Source organism: Neofelis nebulosa, chromosome 4 (assembly GCF_028018385.1).
Source record: "Neofelis nebulosa isolate mNeoNeb1 chromosome 4, mNeoNeb1.pri, whole genome shotgun sequence".
Classification (NCBI taxonomy): Eukaryota; Metazoa; Chordata; class Mammalia; order Carnivora; family Felidae; genus Neofelis; species Neofelis nebulosa.
In genome coordinates this window covers 5,504,677-5,526,018 of record NC_080785.1, presented here as the reverse complement: position 1 = coordinate 5,526,018, position 21,342 = coordinate 5,504,677, and the positions used below count along the sequence as shown (strand labels likewise).

Sequence of the window (21,342 nt, the reverse complement as noted above, 5' to 3'; positions counted from 1 at the left end):
GCTGAAATCAAGGGTCGGACACTCAACTGAATGAGTCACCCAGGCACCCTGCAATATTATACATTTTTAATGTATTTGTAGATACTCTGCAATGAATTGCAGTGCTGTGGTACACATGGATTACAAGGCTTCATGTGGACATATTTTGTTTCTCTTATGTAAACACCCAGGTTTGGGACAGATGGGATATAGGTAGATATATGCTTAACTTTAAAAAAAATGACGAAGTGTTTTCCGAGGTAGGTGTGCCATTTAATATCCCTTCCCACAGCATATGAGAATCAAATCTTTGCCAACATTTGACACGGTCAGCTTTTTAGATGTTAGGTATTCGAATGGGTAAGCAATGATATCGTTGTGATCTTAATTTGCATTTCCCTGGGGACTAATAATTTTGAGCACCTTTTCATGTGCTTAATGACCACCCATATATCATCTTTTGTAAAATGTCTCTTCCTGTCTTTTGTCCATTTTTAAATTGGGATGTTTGTCTTCTGATTTTTAAGACTTAAAAAAATTTTTTTTTAATGTTTTTATTTTATTTTGAGAGAGAGACTGACTGAGCCACCCAGGTGCCTCGATTTTTAAGACTTTTTATTTATTTATTTATTCATTAAAAAAATTTTTTTTAACGTTTATTTATTTTTGAGACAGAGAGAGACAGAGCATGAACGGGGGAGGGTCAGAGAGAGGGAGACACAGAATCTGAAACAGGCTGCAGGCTCTGAGCTGTCAGCACAGAGCCCGACGCGGGGCTCGAACTCACGGACCGCGAGATTATGACCTGAGCCGAAGTCGGCTGCTTAACCGACTGAGCCACCCAGGCGCCCCTTTTAAGACTTTTTGAAATGTATTTTGGATTTGAGGCCTTTGATATGTGAGTTGCAAATAGTACAAGTCTGTGCCTTGTCTTTTTATTCTCTTTTTTTTTTATCGACAAAAAGCACTGTATTAGTTTTAGAGTAGAGCATAATGATTGGATACATGTATATATTGTGAAATAATCACCACAATGATTTTTGTTAACAACCATCACACACACAGTTAAAATCTTTTTTCTTGTGATGAGCTCTGTCTTGACAACTTCCAAATGTGCAATATAGCATTGTTAACCATAGTCACCATGCTGTACTTTTTAAATTCTCTTTTCAGTGGTGTCATTCAAGGAGGACAATTTTATTTTATCCTTTTACTTTCTATTTTTCCTTATTTGGCTTTATTTATTTATTTGATATTATATTTATTCTGCCTTATTTATTGATTTCACTTATTTTTATTTATTTGTTTATTTGCTTATTTACTTATTTATTTTTGAGGGAGAGAATCTTAAGCAGCCAGCATGGAGCCCTACTCAGGGCTCGATCCCACAACCCTGGGATCATGACCTGAGCTGAAATCAACAATGAGATGCTATGGGGCGCCTGGGTGGCTCGGTCGTTTGGGCGTCCAATTTCGGCTCAGGTCATGATCTCACGGTCCGTGAGTTCCAGCCCCGCGTCGGGCTCTGTGCTGACAGCTCAGAGCCTGGGGCCTGCTTCGGATTCTGTGCGTCCCTCTCTCTCTGCCCCTTTCCCACTCACGCTCTGTCTCTCTCTATCAAAAAATTAATAAACGTTAAAAAAAATTAAAAAAAAAAAGAATCATCTGCTTAACCAACTGAGCCATCCAGGTGCCTCCAAGAAGAACAATTTTAAATTTTGATGTTCAGCCTGTCCCATTTTCTTGTATGGTTCATGTTTTTTATGTTTTATCAAAGTAACCTTCGCCTACCTCAAGTTCTCAGATTCCCTTCTGTGTTTTCTTATAGAAAGTTTAGGTTTTACTTTATATTTTACATCAGGGCCATGATGTGAGGTAGGGATCAATGTTCATTTCTCCTAGGTGGATGTCCATTTCGTCCAGCACCACTTGTTGAAAAAGCTCCCTTTTTCCATCTTGCCATCTCTGTCAAAAATCAGTTGACTGTTTTTGTTGGGTGTCTTTCTGAACTCTATTCTCATTCTTTTCAAAAATTGTTTTGGGGTGCCTGGGTGGCTCAGCTGGTTAAGTGGCTGATGCGATTTCGGTTCAGGTCATGATCTCACAGTTTGCAAATTCGAGTCCCATGTTGGGTTCTGCACTGACAGTTGGGAGCCTGCTTGGGATTCTCTCTCTCCCTCTCACTCTGCCCCTCCCCAATGCTCTCTCTCTCTCTCTCTCTCTCTCTCTCAGAATAAATAAATAAACTTGAAAAAACTGTTTTGGTTATTCTAGATCTTTTGCTTGTTCATATAGGTTTTAGAAACATATTGTCAACGTCTACAAAAAAGCCTGCTGGGTTTTGTTTTGTTTTGTTTGTTTTGTCTCGAGAGAGAGAAAGCAGGGGAGGGGCAGAAAGAGAAGGAGAGAGGGAGAATCCCAAACAGGCTCCACTTTTGAAATGTTGAATTTTCATTTTCATTCAGTTCTGTATATTTTTATATTCCCTTTGAGACTTTCTCTTTGGATTATTTGGAAATGGGTTTTTTAATTTCCAACTCATGGAATAATTCTCTAGCGTCTACTACCGATATCCAGTTTGGTTCATTTATAGTCTGAAAATATACTCTATGATTTCAATTCTTTTAGAGTTTTGTTTTTTTTTTTTTTGAGGTTTGTTTCAGGATCCAGGATATGCTCTGTCTCTGGTGACTGCTCCATGCACACTTGAAAAAAATGTGTATTTGCTCTTTTTGGGTATGGTGTTCTTTACATCCACATCAGTTAGATCCTGTTGGGTGATTGTATTGTTCAGTTCTTCTGTGTCCTCGCTGAGTTTTTGGCTAGTAGTTCTGTCAATTGCTAAGGGTGGGGGTTGAAGACCCCCAACTGTATTTATGGGTTTGTCAGTTTCTACTTTAACTCTATCAGCTTTTGCTTCATGTGTTTTGAGGCTCTTTTTTGATGTGATTGTATTTGGAATCATTATGTCTTGCTGGTACACTGAGCTTTTTATCATAAGGTAATGTCTCTCTTTGTCTCTAGGAATTTTCTCTGGTCTATTTTATCTAATATTAATAGATCCACCCCTGCTTTTCTTTTTTAAGTAGGCTCCATGCCCAAAGTGGGGCTTAAACTCATGACCCCGAGATCAAGAGTCATAGGCTCTACCCACTGAGCCAGCCAGGAGCTGCTTTTTTGATTAATATTTGCAAATATATCCTTTTCTATCCTTTTACTATCAATCAACCTATGTTTCATTGAAGTAAGGTGCTTGTAGAATAGCATATTATTGGAACATTTTTTAAATCTACTCTGTAAATCTAGGCTTTTAATTGGTATATTTAGATCATTTGTATTTAAGACAGTTATTGATGTCAGAGTTTCTTAGCCAGTTTGTTTTTCATTTGTTTCCTCTGTTTCTCAATCTTCTGTTTCCCTTTTCTTTCCTTTCTGTGAGTTACTGGAACATTTTTTCAAAATTCCGTTTTGATTTATTTTATACTGTTTTTTTTTTTTTCAACAGATTGCTTTGTATGGTTTCACTTGGGGTTGCTGTAGGTATCATGCAATCCATCTGTAACTTAACAGTCTCCTTGAATTGATGTTTTTCCACTTCAAGTAAAGTGTAAGCAGTCCCTTAGCCCTCCTCAATTAAAAAATTTACTTGTCTTCAGCATTGAGCGTCACATTACCTGGTGTTATAATTGTTGTTTCAGACACCAAATATGATTTAAGAAACTCATGATAGGGGTGCCTCCATAGCTCAGTCGGTTAAGCGTCTGACTCCTGACTCAGCTCAAGTCATGATCTCATGGTTTCTAAGTTCCAGCCCCACATCAGGCTTTGCATGGACAGGGCAGAGCTTGCTTGGGATTCTCTCTCTTCCCTTCTTTCTCTGTCCCTCCCCCACTCGGTCTTGCTCTCTCAAATAAATAAACATTAAAACAATGAAAAAAAGAAACTCATGAAAAGGACAGCCTATTATTTTGTCCCTATTTTTATCCATTTTGATGTTCTTTTTTCTTATCTGAAGTCCCACCCTTCTGTTATCATTTCCTTTTTGTTTAGAGAACTTTCTTTTGCTGTTCTTTAAGGGCAGGTTACAAATTCTTAGTTTTTCTTCACTTAGGAGTGTCTTTAGTTTCTCACAATTCCCAAAGGATATTTTTGAGGAATGTAGAATTTGCTTATTGACAGTTCTTTTCTTGCAGCATTCAGAAATGTTCTGTCATTTCCTTCCCTCCTCCACGATTTCAAAGTTTTTTTAATGTTTATTTATTTTTGAAGGAGAGAGAGAGAGAGACAGTGTGAGTGGGGGAGGGGCAGAGAGAGAGAGAGAGAGAGAGAGAGAGAGAGAGGCACAGAATCTGAAGTAGGCTCCAGGCTCTGAGCTGGCAGCACAGAGTCCAATGCAGGGCTAGAACTCACAAACCGTGAGATCATGACCTGAACCGAAGTCGGACGCTTAACCGACTGAGCCACCCAGGTGCCCCGCCTCCTCCTCGATTTCAAACGAGAAATCCACGGTCATTCAGATTGATCCTCTGTGAGTCCTACTTCTCTTCTCTCTGGCCACTTTCAAAAGTTTTCCTTTGCCTTCAGTTTTCAGAAATTTAGTTATGATGTGGCCTGACATGCATTTCTTTGGTTTATCCTGTTGGGGTTTTATTCAGTCTCCTGAGTCTATAGATGTCCAACTTTCACCAAATTTGGGGAGTTTCCAGCCTTATTTCCAGAGTACTTTTTCAGTCCTACTCTGACTCCTCCCCCAGGGCTCCGATAACACAAGGATCGGCTCTTTTCGGCGTCAGCGTGCAGGTTCCTGAAACTCTCTGCATTTTTTTCCTGTCTGCTTTCTGTTGTTCGGATCCGGTGGATTTCACTGATCAGCCATCATCGCTCTACTATTAAGCCGGTCCAGTGAGGTTTTTTTATTTAGACCATTGTGTTTTTTAGTTCTCTATCTTCCATTTTTTAAAATATAACTTGTGTTTCTTTGCTGAGATTTTCCCTTTTCCATTTGTTTCCAAACATTCTTCTGATGACTGCTTTAGCATGAGAAGTCAGATCATTCTGACCTCTGATTCATCTCTGTATTGTCTTTTCATTCAATTTGAGATCCCTGGTTCTTGGCGTGAGAATGGGTTTTCGATTGTATTCTGGGCCTTTGGGATATTATGCAACACCGGGTCCTAATTAAGCTTCTTTATTAGGGGCCATCCCCTGCAGCACAAGGGTGGGCCAGGTGGGAGGTATTCTCAGTTTCCCCACGGGGTCTGCTGACACCATTCCTGCAGCCAGGGATCACCCTGGGGGAGGGGAGGAGTTCAGCTCCCGCTTTGGTAAAATGAGGCACAGACAGGCATGAAGCTGTTGTCTCGGAGTTAGCTCCCCAGTGGGCCTCGCGGACAGCCAGTTAGGAGACAGGAGAAGCAGGGTCAGTGTCCAGCTTTGCATAACCTGCTTCTCTTATTGCCGCCGGGTGGGGTACAGGGTTAGCTCTCCACTGGGCCCTGCTAACGTGAGGGGCAGGGGCTATGTGGAATGGTGACGAGCCCCACCTTGCGCCCCCTCCAGAAGCCTCGTCGCTGCCAGCTGGGCTCGGAGGCTCAGCGTTGCTATTGCCACGGCGCTATCTGGGGGAGGATGAGAGTGTCACCTGTTTCCCCCAGGCCGGCTTACCGAGGGGCAGCTCCCCGCCCAGCCTGCCCGCACCCCCCCAGGTAATCAGAGCCCTGCTGCTTCTGCCACGAAGGGGGACAGAAGGGTGGGTTCCGCTCAGTCCCACCCACACCACTGCCCTTTACTCCCTTGGGTGTGGTGGAAGGCCTCCTCCCTGCCCCGGCGGGGGGGGGGGGGGGGGGTGGTGTGGTTCTCCCACTTCTGCTTGACTTGACTAGATTAGGTTTGGCCAAAGGATTTCTTGGTTTGCCCCCCCCCACCCCCCCACCCCCCCACCGGCCCTGTGGCTGGAGGGAACAGACTTATCTGGGAGGCTTTTTGGCCTGTGCCATTAGTGGTTCTTCTGGGAGGCTTCTACAGACCTCTGTCTGGGAGATACGGGAGGCAGCGAGGAAATTAGGAGCTCCCATGTCCTTCCTCCAGTCCCGAGGCATCTGCCTCCTTATTTCCCCTTTTCTGAGCCCTCCTATGCTCATCTATTGCGTTACGTTCAGGACTTCTCAGGTGCAGGAAAGAGGGCTTAGGGGAAATGGGGCTACTGCATCCTGAAGAGAACCCCTTTTGTATATAATATAGCCTTTTATATCGGTTTTGGAAAGCACTCCGTAGGCATTGGAAAAGAAAGTTCATTCTTCAAAAACAAAGCAAAATTCAAATCCACTAAGGAAATAGTGCTAATGACATTTATCAAGTTCTTTCTAACTTTTTCTCTGACTGAGAGTTCTTAAAATATTCCATTACTACTTTTTTTTTTCAACGTTTTTTATTTTTATTTTTGGGACAGAGAGAGACAGAGCGTGAACGGGGGAGGGGCAGAGAGAGAGGGAGACACAGAATCGGAAACAGGCTCCAGGCTCCGAGCCATCTGCCCAGAGCCTGACGCGGGGCTCGAACTCACGGACCGCGAGATCGTGACCTGGCTGAAGTCGGACGCTTAACCGACTGCGCCATCCAGGCGCCCCGTGTACTTTTTTTTTTTAATTTATTTCTGAGACAGAGAGAGACAGAGCATGAGCAGGGGAGGGGCAGAGAGAGAGGGAGACACAGAATCCGAAGCAGGCTCCAGGCTCCGAGCTGTCAGCACAGAGCCTGATGTGGGGCTTGAACTCACAGACTGCGAGATCATGACCTGAGCCAAAGTCGGACGCTCAACTGACTGAGCCACCTAGTCGCCCCAAATTCTGTACTTTTTTAATGATATTTTGACTCCTGCCTTCTTAGACCCTTCTTTTACCTTTTAACCATTCTAGTTCATTCTGTTTATCTTTTGTGATTACATTTTATTTCTTCATTGACATCTGAGAATTTTTCTCTCTTAAGAGGAAATTTACTCCAACTTCGTTTTGTGTTAGGACTGGTAATTTGGGGGTGGCCTCTGGCATCTTGTTATTTTTTTTATTTTTACATTTATTTATTTTTTGAGAGACATAGACAGAGCACAAGTTGGGGAGGGGCAAGAGAGGAGGAGACACAGAATCCGAAGCAGGCTCCAGGCTCCGAGCTGTCAGCACAGAGCCCGACGCAGGGCTCGAACTCACAAACCGTGAGATCATAACCTGAGCTGAAGTCGGATGCTTAACCAACTGAACCACCCAGGCGCCCCTGGCATCTTGCTATTAAAAAATGGCCAGTGGCATTTTTTATTCTCTGCAATGGAATGAATGCGGGGGTGGGGGGGTGGGGGGGTGGGGAGGGGTTCGAGCCCCCTTCCGGAAATCCCTCAGTTACAATCTCAGGACCATTGTGAATCATGATGGGACCAAGGAGGCTGAACACATCCTTCCCTAGAGGGACTGAGTGACCAAAGACTGGCTTGTTCATACTTTTCTAAGGAATCTGCTCTGATTTTAATCTTGTCATCCGGGGGGTAGTTAGGTTCCAGGATAATGACTCTGACTCATTATAAAAGGAGTGAATTCAGGATATAGTTGTTCTTATGGTCCTTGATCAAAGCGACATTAGTAAACTTGTTACTTACGTGACTCTCATTACCCTTTCTTGCAGGTAAGAATTTTAACTATTCAAGCTCAGAATTTGTTGATGGATTTTTAAAATATGGATTTAACACCATTCTCAGTAAAAGCTTGGGCAGTGAGAGAGAAGTGCCAGATACCAGAAATAAAAAGTATGTTTCTCCTAATTTTTTATTGAGGTATAGTTGAAATAGAAGATTATATTCGTTTCAAGTGTGCAACATGATTTGATATTTACATATATTGCAAAATAGTCACCACAATAAGGCTAGTTAACATTGGCCACCATACATACCTACCAAAAATATTTGCATGTGTGATGAGGAATTTTAAGATCTATTCTCTCTGCTACTTTCAAATATGCAGCATAGTATTATTAACTATAGTTACCATATAGACATTATATCCCCACGATGCATTTATTTTATTTTATTTTATTAAAAAAAAATTTTTTTAAACGTTTATTTATTTTTGAGACAGAGAGAGACAGAGCATGATCAGGGGAGAGGCAGAGAGAGAGGGAGACACAGAATGGGAAGCAGGCTCCAGGCTCTGAGCCGTCAGCACACAGCCCGATGCGGGGCTCGAACTCATGGACCGCGAGATCGTGACCTGAGCTGAAGTATTACGCTTAACCGACTGAGCCACCCAGGCACCCCACGATGCATTTATTTTATAATGGAGCTTTGTTTTGTCCATCCCCTTCCTCTGGCAACCACCAGTTCGTTCTCTGTATTTATAAGCTTGGGTTGGGGATGTTTGGTTGGTTGGTTGTGTTTTAGATTCCACATATAAGTGAGATCATATGGTATTTATCTCTCTCTGACTTCTCTGACTTATTACGTTTAGTGTAACGCCCTCAAGGTCCATCCATGTTCTTGCAAATGACAAGATTCCATTCTTTTTTTATGTTGAATAACATTCCATTGTGTATATGACACTGCACTCTTTATCCATTCATCCACTGATGGACGGTGAGGTTGTTTCTGTGTCTTAGCTATTGTAAATAATGCTGCAGTGAACTTGGGGTGCGTATGTCTTTATGAGTTAGTGCTTTCATTTTCTCCAGGTAAATACCTGCCAGTGAAATTGTTGGATCATATGTTAGCTTTCTTTTGAATTTTTTGAGGAACTTCCATGCTGTTTTCCATTTTGGCTGCATCAATTTCCATTCCCACCAACAGGGCATAAGGGTTGGCTCTTCTCCACATCCTCTTCAACACTTGTTATTTCTTGTCTTTTTGACAATAGCCATTCTGACAGGTGCGAGATGATATCTCGTTGTGGTTTTGATTTGCATTTCCTGATTATTAGTGACATTGAGTACTTTTTCATGTACCTGTTGGCCATCGTATGCCTTTGGAAAAATAGCTATTCAGATTTTCTGCCCATTTTTAAAAAACATTTTGTTATTGATTATTTATTCTTTGAGAGACAGACAGAGGAACAGTGCATGAGCAGGGGACGGGCAGAGAGGGAGGGAGACACAGAATCCGAAGCAGGCTCCAGGCTCTGAGCCATCAGCACAGAGCCCGATGCGGGGCTCCAACTAACAAACGGTGAGATCATGACCTGAGCCGAAGTCGGTCACTCAAGCAACTGAGCCACCCAGGCACCCCAGATTTTCTGCCCATTTTTTAATTGAATTGTTTGTTTGGTATCGAGTTTTACAAATTCTTTGTATATTTTAGATGTTAATCCCTTATCGCGTGTATGATTTTCTCCCATTCAGTACAGGTTGCCTTTTCCTTTTGTTGATGATTTCCTTTGCTCTGCAGGAGCTGCTTAGCTTGATATAGTTCCTCTCATTTATTTATACTTTTGTTGTCTTTGTTTTTGGAGCCAGATCCAAAACATCATCCCCAAGATTGATGTCAAGAAACTTACTACTACCTCTGTCTCCTTCTAGGATCTTTATGGTTTTGGGTCTTACCTTCAAGTCTTTAATCTATTTCAAGTTAATTTCTGTGTCTGGTGTTAAGAGAGTGGTCCAGTTTCATTCTTTTGCATGTGGCTAGCAACATTGAAAAGACTGTCCTTTCCCCGTTGTGTATTCTTGGCTTTTTTTCTTAATTGATTAATCATAAATGGATGATTTTATTTTCTTTCTGAGCACTCTACTCTGTTCCATTGATCCATGTGTCTCTTTTTATGCCAATGCCAAACCGTGTTCGTTACTACAGCTTTGCAGCAGAGTTTGAAGTCAGAGCATGTGATGCCTCCAGCTGTGTTCTTGTTTCTCCAAATTGCTTTGCCTCTTCAGCGTCTTCTATAGTTTCATATGAGGATTTCATATGAGGATTCTTTGTTTTATTTCTATGAAAAATGCCATTGGAATTGTGATACGGATTGCATTGCATCTGTAGATTTCTTTGGTAGTAAGAACATCTTCATGGTGTCAAATTCTTTTTTTTTTTTTTAATTTTTTTAATGTTTATTTATTTCTGAGAGACAGAAAGAGACAGAGCACAGTGGGGGAGGGGCACAGAGAGAGGGAGACGCAGAATCCCAAGCAGGCTGCAGGCTCTGAGCTGTCAGCACAGAGCCTGACGTGGGGCTTAACCTCACGAACTGTGAGATCGTGACCTGAGCCGAAGTTGGATGCTTAACCGACTGAGCCACCCAGGCCCCCATCAGTGTCAAATTCTTTTAACCCCTGAGGGCAAAACACCCTTCCACTTATTTGTGTCTTCTTTAATTTCTTTTATTAATGTCTTCTAGCTTTCAGTGTACAAGTCTAAACATGAACATGTTTTAAGTTTTTAAATATAAACAGTTACTAACCAGATTTTAATTTTGGCATATTAGCAGTCTTGTAATATAGATTCCTGTTTTTGGGACTTGGAGTAGATAGTTTCAAAATTCTAGAGTTGAGAATACCTTCCCCATTTGCACCAAATGTATCCTAGGTATTTATAAGAATTGCATATCCCCCAAGATATTTTTACTAAATTACCAATGAGGACATTTAGACAAAGGGATATTTCTTTTTCTTTCTTTTTAATTTTTTAATGTTTACTTATTTACTTTGACAGAGAGAGAGCAGGGGAGGGGCAGAGAGAGAGGGAGAGAGAGAGAATCCCAAGCAGATGCTACACTGTCAGCCCAGAGCCCGATGCGGGGCTCGATCTCACAAACCACGAGGTCATGACCTGAGCTGAAATCAAGAGTTGGATGCTCAACCGACCGAGCCACCCAGACCCCCTAGAGAGAGAGATTGTCCAAAGACAGAAGTGAACTTGGAAGTTTTCCTATTCAGAATATTAACTTCTTTGACGGGAAATTCGGTTTTCAGCCATTCTTGTACTCATCTTGTTATTTCACTAAATGGGATTTCCATTTCAGCTTTGCCTTAAAGTTCGTATGATTATTTTCACTAGCTATTGAAGTATTTGATACAGATCTTTGAAGAGACCATTTTTATGTTGCTTGGTCTTCTGACGTAATTTTTGTCTTTGCACTTTTCAGTTTGGAAATAATTTCAGACCTACAAAATGGTTGAAAAAAATCTCTCAAAGAATTCCTGTAGAGCCTTTTCTTAGATTCCCCAAATGTTAATATCTTCTACAGACACAATTTAAATATTTACAGCTGCCCACTAGTGTCCTTTTTCTGGAAAGGTCCAACCCAGGATGACTTGTGGCATTCCCATGCCCTCGGTTTTCTTTCATCTGAAACTGTTCCCAAGTCTTTATCTTTCATGACTATAACACTTTTTAAGAGAGCTAACCAGTTTTTTTCTAGAATGTTCCTCAGTTGGAGTTTGATGTTTCCTTGTGATCAAATCCTGGTCATGCTTTTTGGTAGGAATCCCATAGAAATGATGTTATGTCCTCCTTGAGCATCATATTAGGAGGCACTTGATGTCCATTTGTCCCATTACTAACGAGGTGACTGGGGGTGAAGATACTTTTGATCACTTGACCAAAACAGAAGGTGTCAGATTTCTGCACTGCAAAATTACTATTTATCCTTTTGTAGTTAATAACTTGGGTAGCTTTCTTTTAAATTTTAATTACAGAAAACCTGGCAAATATCAAAAAGCACAAAAGGGGCAAGTCGGCACGCCCCCAGTCCTACAGTCTTTTCTTCTTAGTGCACAAGGTATAACCCAACTATCTCCCCCCTACCCAGTGCACTCTGTGTCTGTCCCTGTGCCCTAATTTTCCCTTTTTTCGAGGATGCCAGTCTTATTGGACTTACGTCCACCTTAATGACATCTTCCTCATTGCTTCTGCAACAGCCCCATTTCCAAATAAGGGCACATCCTGAGGAACTGGGGGTGAGGACTTCAACCGATGAATTTGGGGGAGACACAATTCAACGCACAACAGTCCTGCTTTCTACCGGACTCTTGGTCACCTATATGACCAGCAAAGAACAGAGCAGCTGACCAAGGATGACCAAACTCAGGTCTTGTCCAAATTACTTTTACCCTGAAAAACTGCCTGCTTAGGTAAGAAACGTTTAAGTCAGCAAAGACCACAGCAACATTTATCAGTTAATTTTGGAGAAACTCATACACACAGGGGCCTAACTGGTCCTGGTGGGACGTAGTCTCAGGCTCCTCCACTCACATGGTCTATCTTCCATTTATCCACAGTTTTCTTCAAATGATATGCCCAGGACTGAATGTCACGTTAGAGACGGGCCTAAGTAGCACGAGCTCCCCCTGGACCATCACATCCCTTGTATTATCCTTCCATTAGCCCCCACCCCACTCTCTCTCACCTACTGCCTGTCTGGCCACAGTCCGTTAGCCCAGGGACGGGCACCTGAGTTGCGCTGGGCCAGTGAATCCTTACTGTGCATTTTGAGCCAGAGAGAAAGTCTTACCAGTTTCTCCTTGGGTGCTGATGTTGGCCACAATTCCCACTCCCGTGGAATAAAGAGGTGCAATCGAGTCAGGTTGCAGACAGAGGATAAGAATCCTATAATGAGGGGCGCCTGGGTGGCGCAGTCGGTTAAGCGTCCGACTTCAGCCAGGTCACGATCTCGCGGTCCGTGAGTTCGAGCCCCGCGTCAGGCTCTGGGCTGATGGCTCGGAGCCTGGAGCCTGTTTCCGATTCTGTGTCTCCCTCTCTCTCTGCCCCTCCCCCGTTCATGCTCTGTCTCTCTCTGTCCCAAAAATAAATAAAAAATGTTGAAAAAAAAAAAAAAAGAGAGATGTACTAAAGCGTACATTAAAAAAAAAAAAAAAAAAGAATCCTATAATGAGCCTGATGTAATACTTACTGTCTGCCAGGTGCCGTTCTGAGCATTTGACATAGCAACTCATTGGACCTACACAACCTATGAGGAAGGCTGATCTTGTTATAGTTACTATTATTCCCAGGTGGAAAGACAACAGCAGAAGTGGACAGAGTGTCCAAGTGGCTTTCAAGCCTCTGGCTCCAGTCATTCTTCTTGCCTGTACACTTGTCACCAGGTCCTGTGGGGCATGGAGGGGTCCCCTTCCAATGTACTCCCCTTTCTTTTGCTTAAACTAGCACCAGGGGGATTGCCATTTACAACTGAAATATTTCAAAATACAACCACATGATGCAGCATTTTGAACTCTAATCAACAGCTAATAACTAATATTATTACAATTCAGCTTCTGTTCTTCTCTCCTATGCACGAAAATAATGACACGCTTTTGTCAAATCCCTGGAAGAAATCCAATTACGCTATATCCACTGCATTTCTTTGTTGCAACAAACTGAGGGACCAGATTTTCTTTGCAGACAGTGCAATGTGGTTGATTTGTGCCTTTCAGTGTGAATCAGCGTATTAATACACTTTAATAACAGAAACCAAAATACCGGTATGAGTCACGTTTACATTGTGTTCGAATTGAATTAAGATGGTCCAAACAGAGTCTCCAGGGAAGAGCACTTATTGCTGGCATGAAGAAGGGGGGGATGACTTACGGGCACTTGGGTGGCTCAGTCGGTTGAGGGTCTGACTTTGGCTCAGGTCATGATCTCGCGGTTCGTGAGTTCGAGCCCTGCGTGGGGCTCTATGCTGACAGCTTGGAGCCTGGAGCCTGCTTTGGATTCTGTGTCTCCCTCTCTCTTGTCTCTCTCTGTCTCTCTCTCAAAAAGACATAAATATTGGGACACCTGGGTGGCTCAGTCGGTTGGGCATCTGACTTTGGCTCAGGTCATGGTCTCGAAGTTTGTGAGTTCAAGCCCCACGTCGGGCTCTGTGCTGACAGCTCAGAGCCTGGAGCCTGCTTCGTGTTCTGTGTCTCCCTCTCCCTCTGCCCCTCCCCCACTTGCACTCTGTCTCTCAGAAATAAATAAACGTTAAATAAATACATAAATGTTAAAAAAAGTTTTTTAAGAGAAAATATTAGAATAGAGAAGAAGTTAGAAAAGCTTTTGTACCTTAATTTTGGTGTTTTCAAATGTACAGTCACCTTATTGTCGTAATCATCCATTAAGGGAATAAAGAGGAAAAACCATAAATGATTTGCGTCAGTGAGACCACAAATCCTTTTCTTCCCTTTACCTATCCTCGCAGGTGTTTTCAAAAACATTACCCAGCCAACCTACCTACTGCCAGCATTGTCATCTGCTTCCACAACGAGGAGTTTAACGCCTTGTTTCGGACCATGTTCAGTGTCGTAAACCTCACCCCACGCCACTTCCTTGAAGAAATTATTCTGGTAGACGACATGAGCGACTCTGGTAAGACAGAACTCCATCCATCGATGTCATGTGCTCTGAAGGCGATCTCTGATGGCGCTTGGGTTCTTTTATTACTCATTTTACATTTGATGGGTGTGGAGGCAGGCGCCGGTGGCTCACCGGTGGGGATGTAAGAGCCGGTCCCTGCCCCGCGGTGTTGGGCTCACGGGCGATCAGTGCTTCCTTGAGGTAAATATAGGAGCACCAACCTGGCCTTCAGAGGTCATGGAGGCTGTTCAGGAAGAGGTGACTTCTAAACCCATGTCTGAGGGGTGAGTTGGAGGTACCTAGATGGAGAGGAGGGAGAAAGTGTTTTAGGCAGAGGAAATAGCGTTGTCAAGGCCCAGAGGTAACATCCTGAGTTTGGGATAGTTCCGTACTTCCTGTAGTTTACATATGAGTATAGCATCGGGAGAGAGTATGGACATACAGCCAGAACCACAAAAAGGCAACGCCGCTCATGAGGGACTCTGGTTGAATTTTCTCTGGAGAAATGGAGTGCTATCAGAGGCTTAATGCAGGGAAGAGACAGGACCTAAGTCCTTCTCATGAAAGAATTCTCATCAGACCAACTGCAGTCAACAGCACGCGCTCCTCTGCTCGTTGGTTTCAAAGAGTCGTGATATGAATACAAAATCTGATTAGTTATCCGTTTTACGGCTTAATTATAAACCTGAGGCAAACCAAGAGGACCCAGACTAGTGAAAAGCTCGGAGTCTGTAAGTCCCTGTAGGGGTCCATTTCCCTTGGGAGCAATATATCAGTATTGCATAGGTTTCCTACAGAAGAGTTAACCAAATCTGTGAATCTGACCCCCTGCGGGCTGGGAAAGAAAAAAAGGAGAGAGAGTAGGGAGACGAACAGGCAGGGGTACAAAAGAGCATGTTCCAGGAGACTGACCCGTGGGGAAGTGACTCTACTTTGTCCAACTGAAGATTACTCAAGCCAACGTCAGCTACGCTTAGGAATTTCACACGTTGGCCCGGCACTACCATGTATGACGTGATTTCTCCGAGAACCACTCTTTATTTCTACTATTGTGCACAGGAGGGGATGTGTAGAGAATGGTCAGAGTCCTTATCCCATCAGTAGCACCGGGCAGCACACTTGGCCGCATGCTGAGCGAGAAGTCCCCAAAGCCCTGAGCAAGGGACGGGGGTTGGCGGGAGACCTTCTGCTAGACTGTGGCTTAAAAATTTTTTTTTAATGTGTATTATTTATTTTTGAGAGTCAGAGAGACCGAGCATGAACAGGGAAGGGGCAGAGAGAGAGGGAGACACAGAATCCGAAGCAGAACCCAGGCTCCGAGCTGTCAGCACAGAGCCCAGAGCGTGTAAGAGGCATGTCCAGAGCTGACATGTTAGTGAGAAAGTCAGATTGCTCCAAAGCGCCAAGACTCACGCTTTTCCTATTAAATTCTTAACAGTGACTTATCAAAATAGAGGTATTTCACCAGAAACCTAGAAGAATATTTATGGTTGATTTCAATGCTGAATCACGTTTCTCTCCCTTCCTCACATAGGATCACATTTGTAACGTTAGCACTTCTGTGGCAGAACATGGTTTTCAGCAATCCGTCAAAATTGTGGTATATTGCTATCTTGTCTGTAGCTCTAGTTTCTACGTTGTCAAGTGTTGGATTTTTTTTTTTTTCCAGATGATTTGAAAGAAAAACTAGACCACCACCTGGAAATTTTTCGGGGAAAGATTAAATTAATAAGAAACAAAAAGAGAGAGGGACTGATCCGATCACGGATGATAGGGGCCTCTCGTGCTTCAGGTATGAGCCTTCCATTTGTGACTTGACCCCGTGTCTGTATCACAGAGACCCTCCTGCCCGTGCAGAGATAGTTTCTTGTGGGGCCCCTCCAAGTCTCCACTGGCATAAGAAGAAGAGTGGATGTGTATTTCAGCCATATGAGTCTTTGGACTCTGAAAGTACACATTCTGCTCTAAGATGTCGATTTGTTATTTCATTTATTTTTATTTTTTATTTATTTGTTTTTCTTTTTAACGTTTATTTATTTTTGAGACAGAGAGAGACAGAGCATGAACGGGGGAGGGTCAGAGAGAGGGAGACACAGAATCGGAAACAGGCTCCAGGCTCCGAGCCGTCAGCCCAGAGCCCGACGCGGGGCTCGAACTCACGGACCGCGAGATCATGACCTGAGCCGAAGTCGGACGCTCAACCGACTGAGCCACCCAGGGGCCCCTTTATTTATTTGTTAAAAAAAATTTTTTTTAATATTCATTCACTTTTGAGAGAGAGACAGAGACAGAGCACGATGAGCAGGGAAGGGGCAGAGAGAGGGAGACATAGAATCTGAAGCCGGCTTCAGGCTCTGAGCTGTCGGCACAGAGACAATGTGAGTGGGTTAGGGGCAGAGAGAGAGGGAGACACAGACTCAGAAGCAGGCTCCAGGCTCTGAGCTGTCAGCACAGAGCCCGAGGCGGGGCTCGAACCGACGAACTGTGAGATTATGACCTGAGCCAGAGTCGGATGCTTAACCCAGTGAGCCACCCAGGCGCCCCCGCTTTGTTATTTCAAATGGAAGGTGTGTTTTTGCAGGAGCTATAAGGTTAGATCCCATTACAGGATGAATTCCCCCAGATACAGACTCTGACCTGGAGCTCCACATGCAGCCAGGAGAGCAAGACTTTCTAGGGACGGTGGGGCCCTGGTGCAGCTACCTGTCCCACAGGGAAACCCTGAAGTCAGGTGAGGACCAAAGGCCAAGACAAAATGAGAAGAGAGAGAGTGTCACGATGGAGAGAGGGAGAGTGTGGACCAGAAGCTTCTGGCCTGAAACCCGCCATGGGGGAGAGGGAAGGAAGGAGGTCTGGGTCGTGTGGCTGTCAGTAGGTCGCGGGGCTCGTGGGGAGTCCCAGAGCACAGTCCTGCCTCGAGGCCCAAACGGCCCCGCTCTGCCTCATGCCCCCAGTACGCATGTGTGCTTCGTCCTTGGCTGGATTCCCCGGGAGGCCGTGGCCTTGGGGTGAATACTGAGCAGATCCCAAAGATTGGGAAGCTGTCAAACGGCCCCTCCCTGCAGGCTGTCTTGAAGGGCATCACTACATCCAGTCTCTGTGGTCACATGACCTCCTCTCTGTGTCTGTGTCCAAATCTCCCTCAGATTAAGGGCCCACCTCCTCCAGCAGGACCTCGTCCTAACAAATCCCGTCTACGACAATCCTATTTCCAAATACAGTCACGTTCTGAGGTCTTGGGGGTTAGGACTTGAATATATCTTTGGGGGACACAATTCAACACACAATACTACCAGAGAGTTTGGGATGGGGTTGTTTTGTTTTGTTAAGGAGAAAGTCTTGTTAATTTTTTATTTAGAAAAGTTTCAAACCCATAGAACACTTATATAAAGATCCACGAGATGTTGATATCTTACAATACCCTCTCCACTCACACACATACTCTCTTTCCCTGCCATCCCTTCCCCTACACACACACACACACACACACACACACACACACACACATTACTTCTGTGTCTAAAAGTAAGATCGGGGCGCCTGGGTGGCTCAGTGGGTTGAGCGTCCGACTTCGGCTCAGGTCATGATCTCGCAGTTTGTGGGTTTGAGCCCCGCATCAGGCCCTGTGCTGACAGCTCGGGGTCTGGAGCCTGCTTCGGATTCTGGGTCTCCCTCTCTCTGCCCCTCCGCTGCTCATGCTCTGTCTTGCTCTGTCTCAAAAATGAATAAAACATTTAAAAAAAAAGTAAGATCAGCTTATACTTCTTTTTTGAACTGTTTTCTTATATTTTGCTTTACTAGACTTATAGAATGAATTGTATGTTTCTCGCCCTGCCTCTTATCCTTTTTTCTGAATATCTATGTAAAACAGATGATTTGTGTTTGGAAAATTCCGTAAAATTGTCCTATAAGCTGTCAAGGCACTGGTATCTTTTTTGGTTTCCTCTTTCATCCCAGTATTTTTTTTAAGTTTATTTATTTATTTTGAGAGAGAGAGAGAGAGAGAGAGAGAGAGAGAGAGAGAGAGAGAAAGAGAAGAGAGAGAATCCCAAGCAGGCTCTGCCCGATGTGGGGCTCAAACTCATGAACCATGAGATCGTGACCTGAGCCGAAATCAAGAGTCCAACGCTTAACCGACTGAGCCACCCAAGTGCCCCTAATCCAGGTATTTTTTTTAAGGAGTGAATTTTAGAGTTTTGAAACATAACGGATGTTTTAAATTGTCTTTTAATTGTTGAGTAATTCATATTGTGAAAGCTTAATTCATATTGTGGGTGGAATTTGTGGCCTGTTGTTCTGTTGAGATTTCCTTTGTGTCTTAAAGCTGGGTCAATTTTTCAAAATATCTATGTGGATTTCCAAAGAATAAATTTTACCTTTGTGGCCGTAGGTTCCACATATGTCTAATTTTTGTTTTTCTAATACTCTATATTCCGATCCATCTAACTGGGCTCAACCCGTACATTTCTGATAGACTTGTATGAAAATCTTCACCGGTGCCTATGGATTCGTCTATTCGTTTCTCCTCACAACTTGGTCCGTGCTTGTTGTCTGCCCATCTACCTGTATTTGCCTGTCACCCCCACCGGTGACGTGGGCTTGCTCCCAGGTTTGAAGCTCTGGGGTCCTGTGGTGTGGGCAGGTGAGGCAGCCGCTCGGGGCCCCTCATTAATTCATTCGTGTATTCACTCGTCCAGTCCAGGATTCGTCCAGCCCCTGTTATGTGCTACCCATGCACGTTTATTCTTGTTTTCTTCATTGTATCAACTCTCGTGAGATAAATGAGACCCGCCGAACCCATGAAGTGACCGTGTCCCTGGTGGAGGCCTACAGATCCGTTCCCCGGCTGTCACTCAGACTCAGCCTCTTACCCCTCTCCCCTCGCCCTACCCCGGATGCACTGGCCTTCTTACTCTCCTCAGACACCCCAGTCGTACTCCTGTCTCAGAGCCCCGGTGCATGGTATCGTCCCCCTGGGATTCTCGTCATGTTTCCGCGTGTCCTGCTATGTGACTTTGTTCAGTTCTCTGTTCAAAGGCTACTCTATCAGAGGCCTTCCCAAAGCAACCCGCATAAAACAGCAAACTCCTATCTCTCTCCATCATCCTTACTCTGATTCTTCTTCATGAACGTAGCACCCTAGGATTGTCGCTACCTGTCAGCTTGTCTAAGTTGGTGGTACTGCCCACAGGATGACATGAGTTGTCCGTAAACTAGGTGTGGAGACAGAGCTGCTGTGGACTCTATGTTGCCCCCCCCCCTCCCAGAAATGAAGGAGAAATGGCTGGGACTGGGGAGAGACCTCCATCGGGAGAATCAGAAGGCAGGGGTTTTGCAGACAAGGAGGAGAGAGCCATCGTCACATGGCATGAATCCAAAGGGAAGGGGATTTTAGTCTGCGTGGGAGCAGGGTCGGTGCAGCTCGGGGCAGCCATGGGTAGGTAGGAAATGCCAGTGTTGTCCGGGACCCAAGAATTCCTGCCGTTGGTGAGAAGGACGAGCTTCCTATCTGGAACTTCCGTAGGGGAGGCAACATCTTCTAGACAGGGTCAGGGTGTACGTGAGGCAAGAAGGCTGTAGGAGAATTTTGTGGGGACAGAAATTAGCGTAGAGAAATTTACTCTGAATGAGGGACCCTTGGCAAAGGTCAGAGGGTGGTCCGCAGTGGAAGGAAAGGTTTCAGGGAACAAATACAGGGCAGCCGCGGGGGTGAGAACACGGGACAGGATCTCTCACTGAATTGGCTTGGACGGTCAAGAAGCAGCCAAGAAGGCAGAGATGAGGTGTTGACTTCAACTGACATCCTGAAAGCGAAGGTTTAAAGTCTAGCGTGGTGTCGAGAGCTGGCATTGGTGCTGGACATTCACAAGGAAGGAGAGACTTTGGTTGTCTGGCGTGGTGGACAGAATAACGCCGTCCCGCGAGGAGGTTGTCCTAATCCCCCCAGGGTCTGCTAGCATGGTACCTTTTGTGGCATGTGTGGCCAGAAGTAAATGCCTCGAGGGACTCTATTATTTGATGATGCTAAATTATTTTTCCATTCTACTGCTGAATCCCATTCTGGTCATTTCCGTTTGGGGCTCTCCCCAAATATACAAGTACTCGAATGCCCGTCTCTTGGTAGATATGGGCAGCGTTTCCACAGAGCATGGATCTAGGAGTGGAACTGCTTGGTTATGGAGTTATACACAGGTCCCGACTCACCAGGTAATGACAGACTAGTGATAATCAAATAATAGAATATTTCAGTAACCGTGAATGGCCTACACTATACACGACTACAATGATGAATACCTATCGTTTTGAAGGAGCAAAAGAAGCTAAATGCAAAAGAATAAAGTTGGAAAATCAGCAAGACTAAAAGACACTGTGTATGGATGCGTAATTTGATGAAAAACTGAAGGAAAAAAGACCGGGAAGCTATTGCCATAAACACCTGATTAAACAAAAATTTTTTTAGATGTTTATTTATTTTTGAGAGAGAGAGAGAGAGAAACAGGGCGTGAACAGGGGAGGAGCAGAGATATAGGGAGACACAGAATCAGAAGCAGGCTCTGAGCTGTCAGCACAGAGCCCGATGGCGGGCTCGAACTCACAAACCGCGAGATCGTGACCTGAGCCGAAGTCGGACACTCAACCGACTGAGCCACCCAGGCACCCCCACGCCTGGTTAAATCAGCGTGTAGGGGCGCCTGGGTGGCTCAGTCGGTTGAGTGTCCGACTTCGGCTCAGGTCACGATCTCGCGGTCCGTGAGTTCGAGCCCCGCGTCGGGCTCTGGGCTGATGGCTCGGAGCCTGGAGCCTGTTTCCAATTCTGTGTCTCCCTCTCTCTCTGCCCCTCCCCCGTTCATGCTCTGTCTCTCTCTGTCTCAAAAATAAATAAACGTTAAAAAAAATATTAAAAAAAAAAATCAGCGTGTAGAATCAGGTGGTAGGAGCTGGGGAACAAAATCCTAGGACGCTATGTTCTAGGTTTTGATGAAGGGGTAGTTATATTTGTGTTGGCTTTATGATACATCATTAAGTTCTACATTTATATTTTATCTCTTTTTTTGGTATACATG

At 44.3% G+C, this 21,342-nt stretch overlaps 1 protein-coding gene across 3 annotated transcripts in view; it reads left to right on the top strand.

The window, feature by feature from the left end:
* Positions 1–21,342, top strand: part of GALNTL5 (polypeptide N-acetylgalactosaminyltransferase like 5) — a 58,185-nt gene that overhangs the window by 5,650 nt on the left and 31,193 nt on the right. For all 3 annotated transcript variants that reach the window (XM_058723744.1, XM_058723743.1, XM_058723745.1), the window contains exons 3-5: positions 7,648–7,768; positions 14,124–14,290; positions 15,948–16,070. In XM_058723744.1, coding sequence (XP_058579727.1) covers positions 7,648–7,768; positions 14,124–14,290; positions 15,948–16,070 — 411 coding nt within the window. The remainder of the gene's footprint in view (positions 1–7,647; positions 7,769–14,123; positions 14,291–15,947; positions 16,071–21,342) is intronic.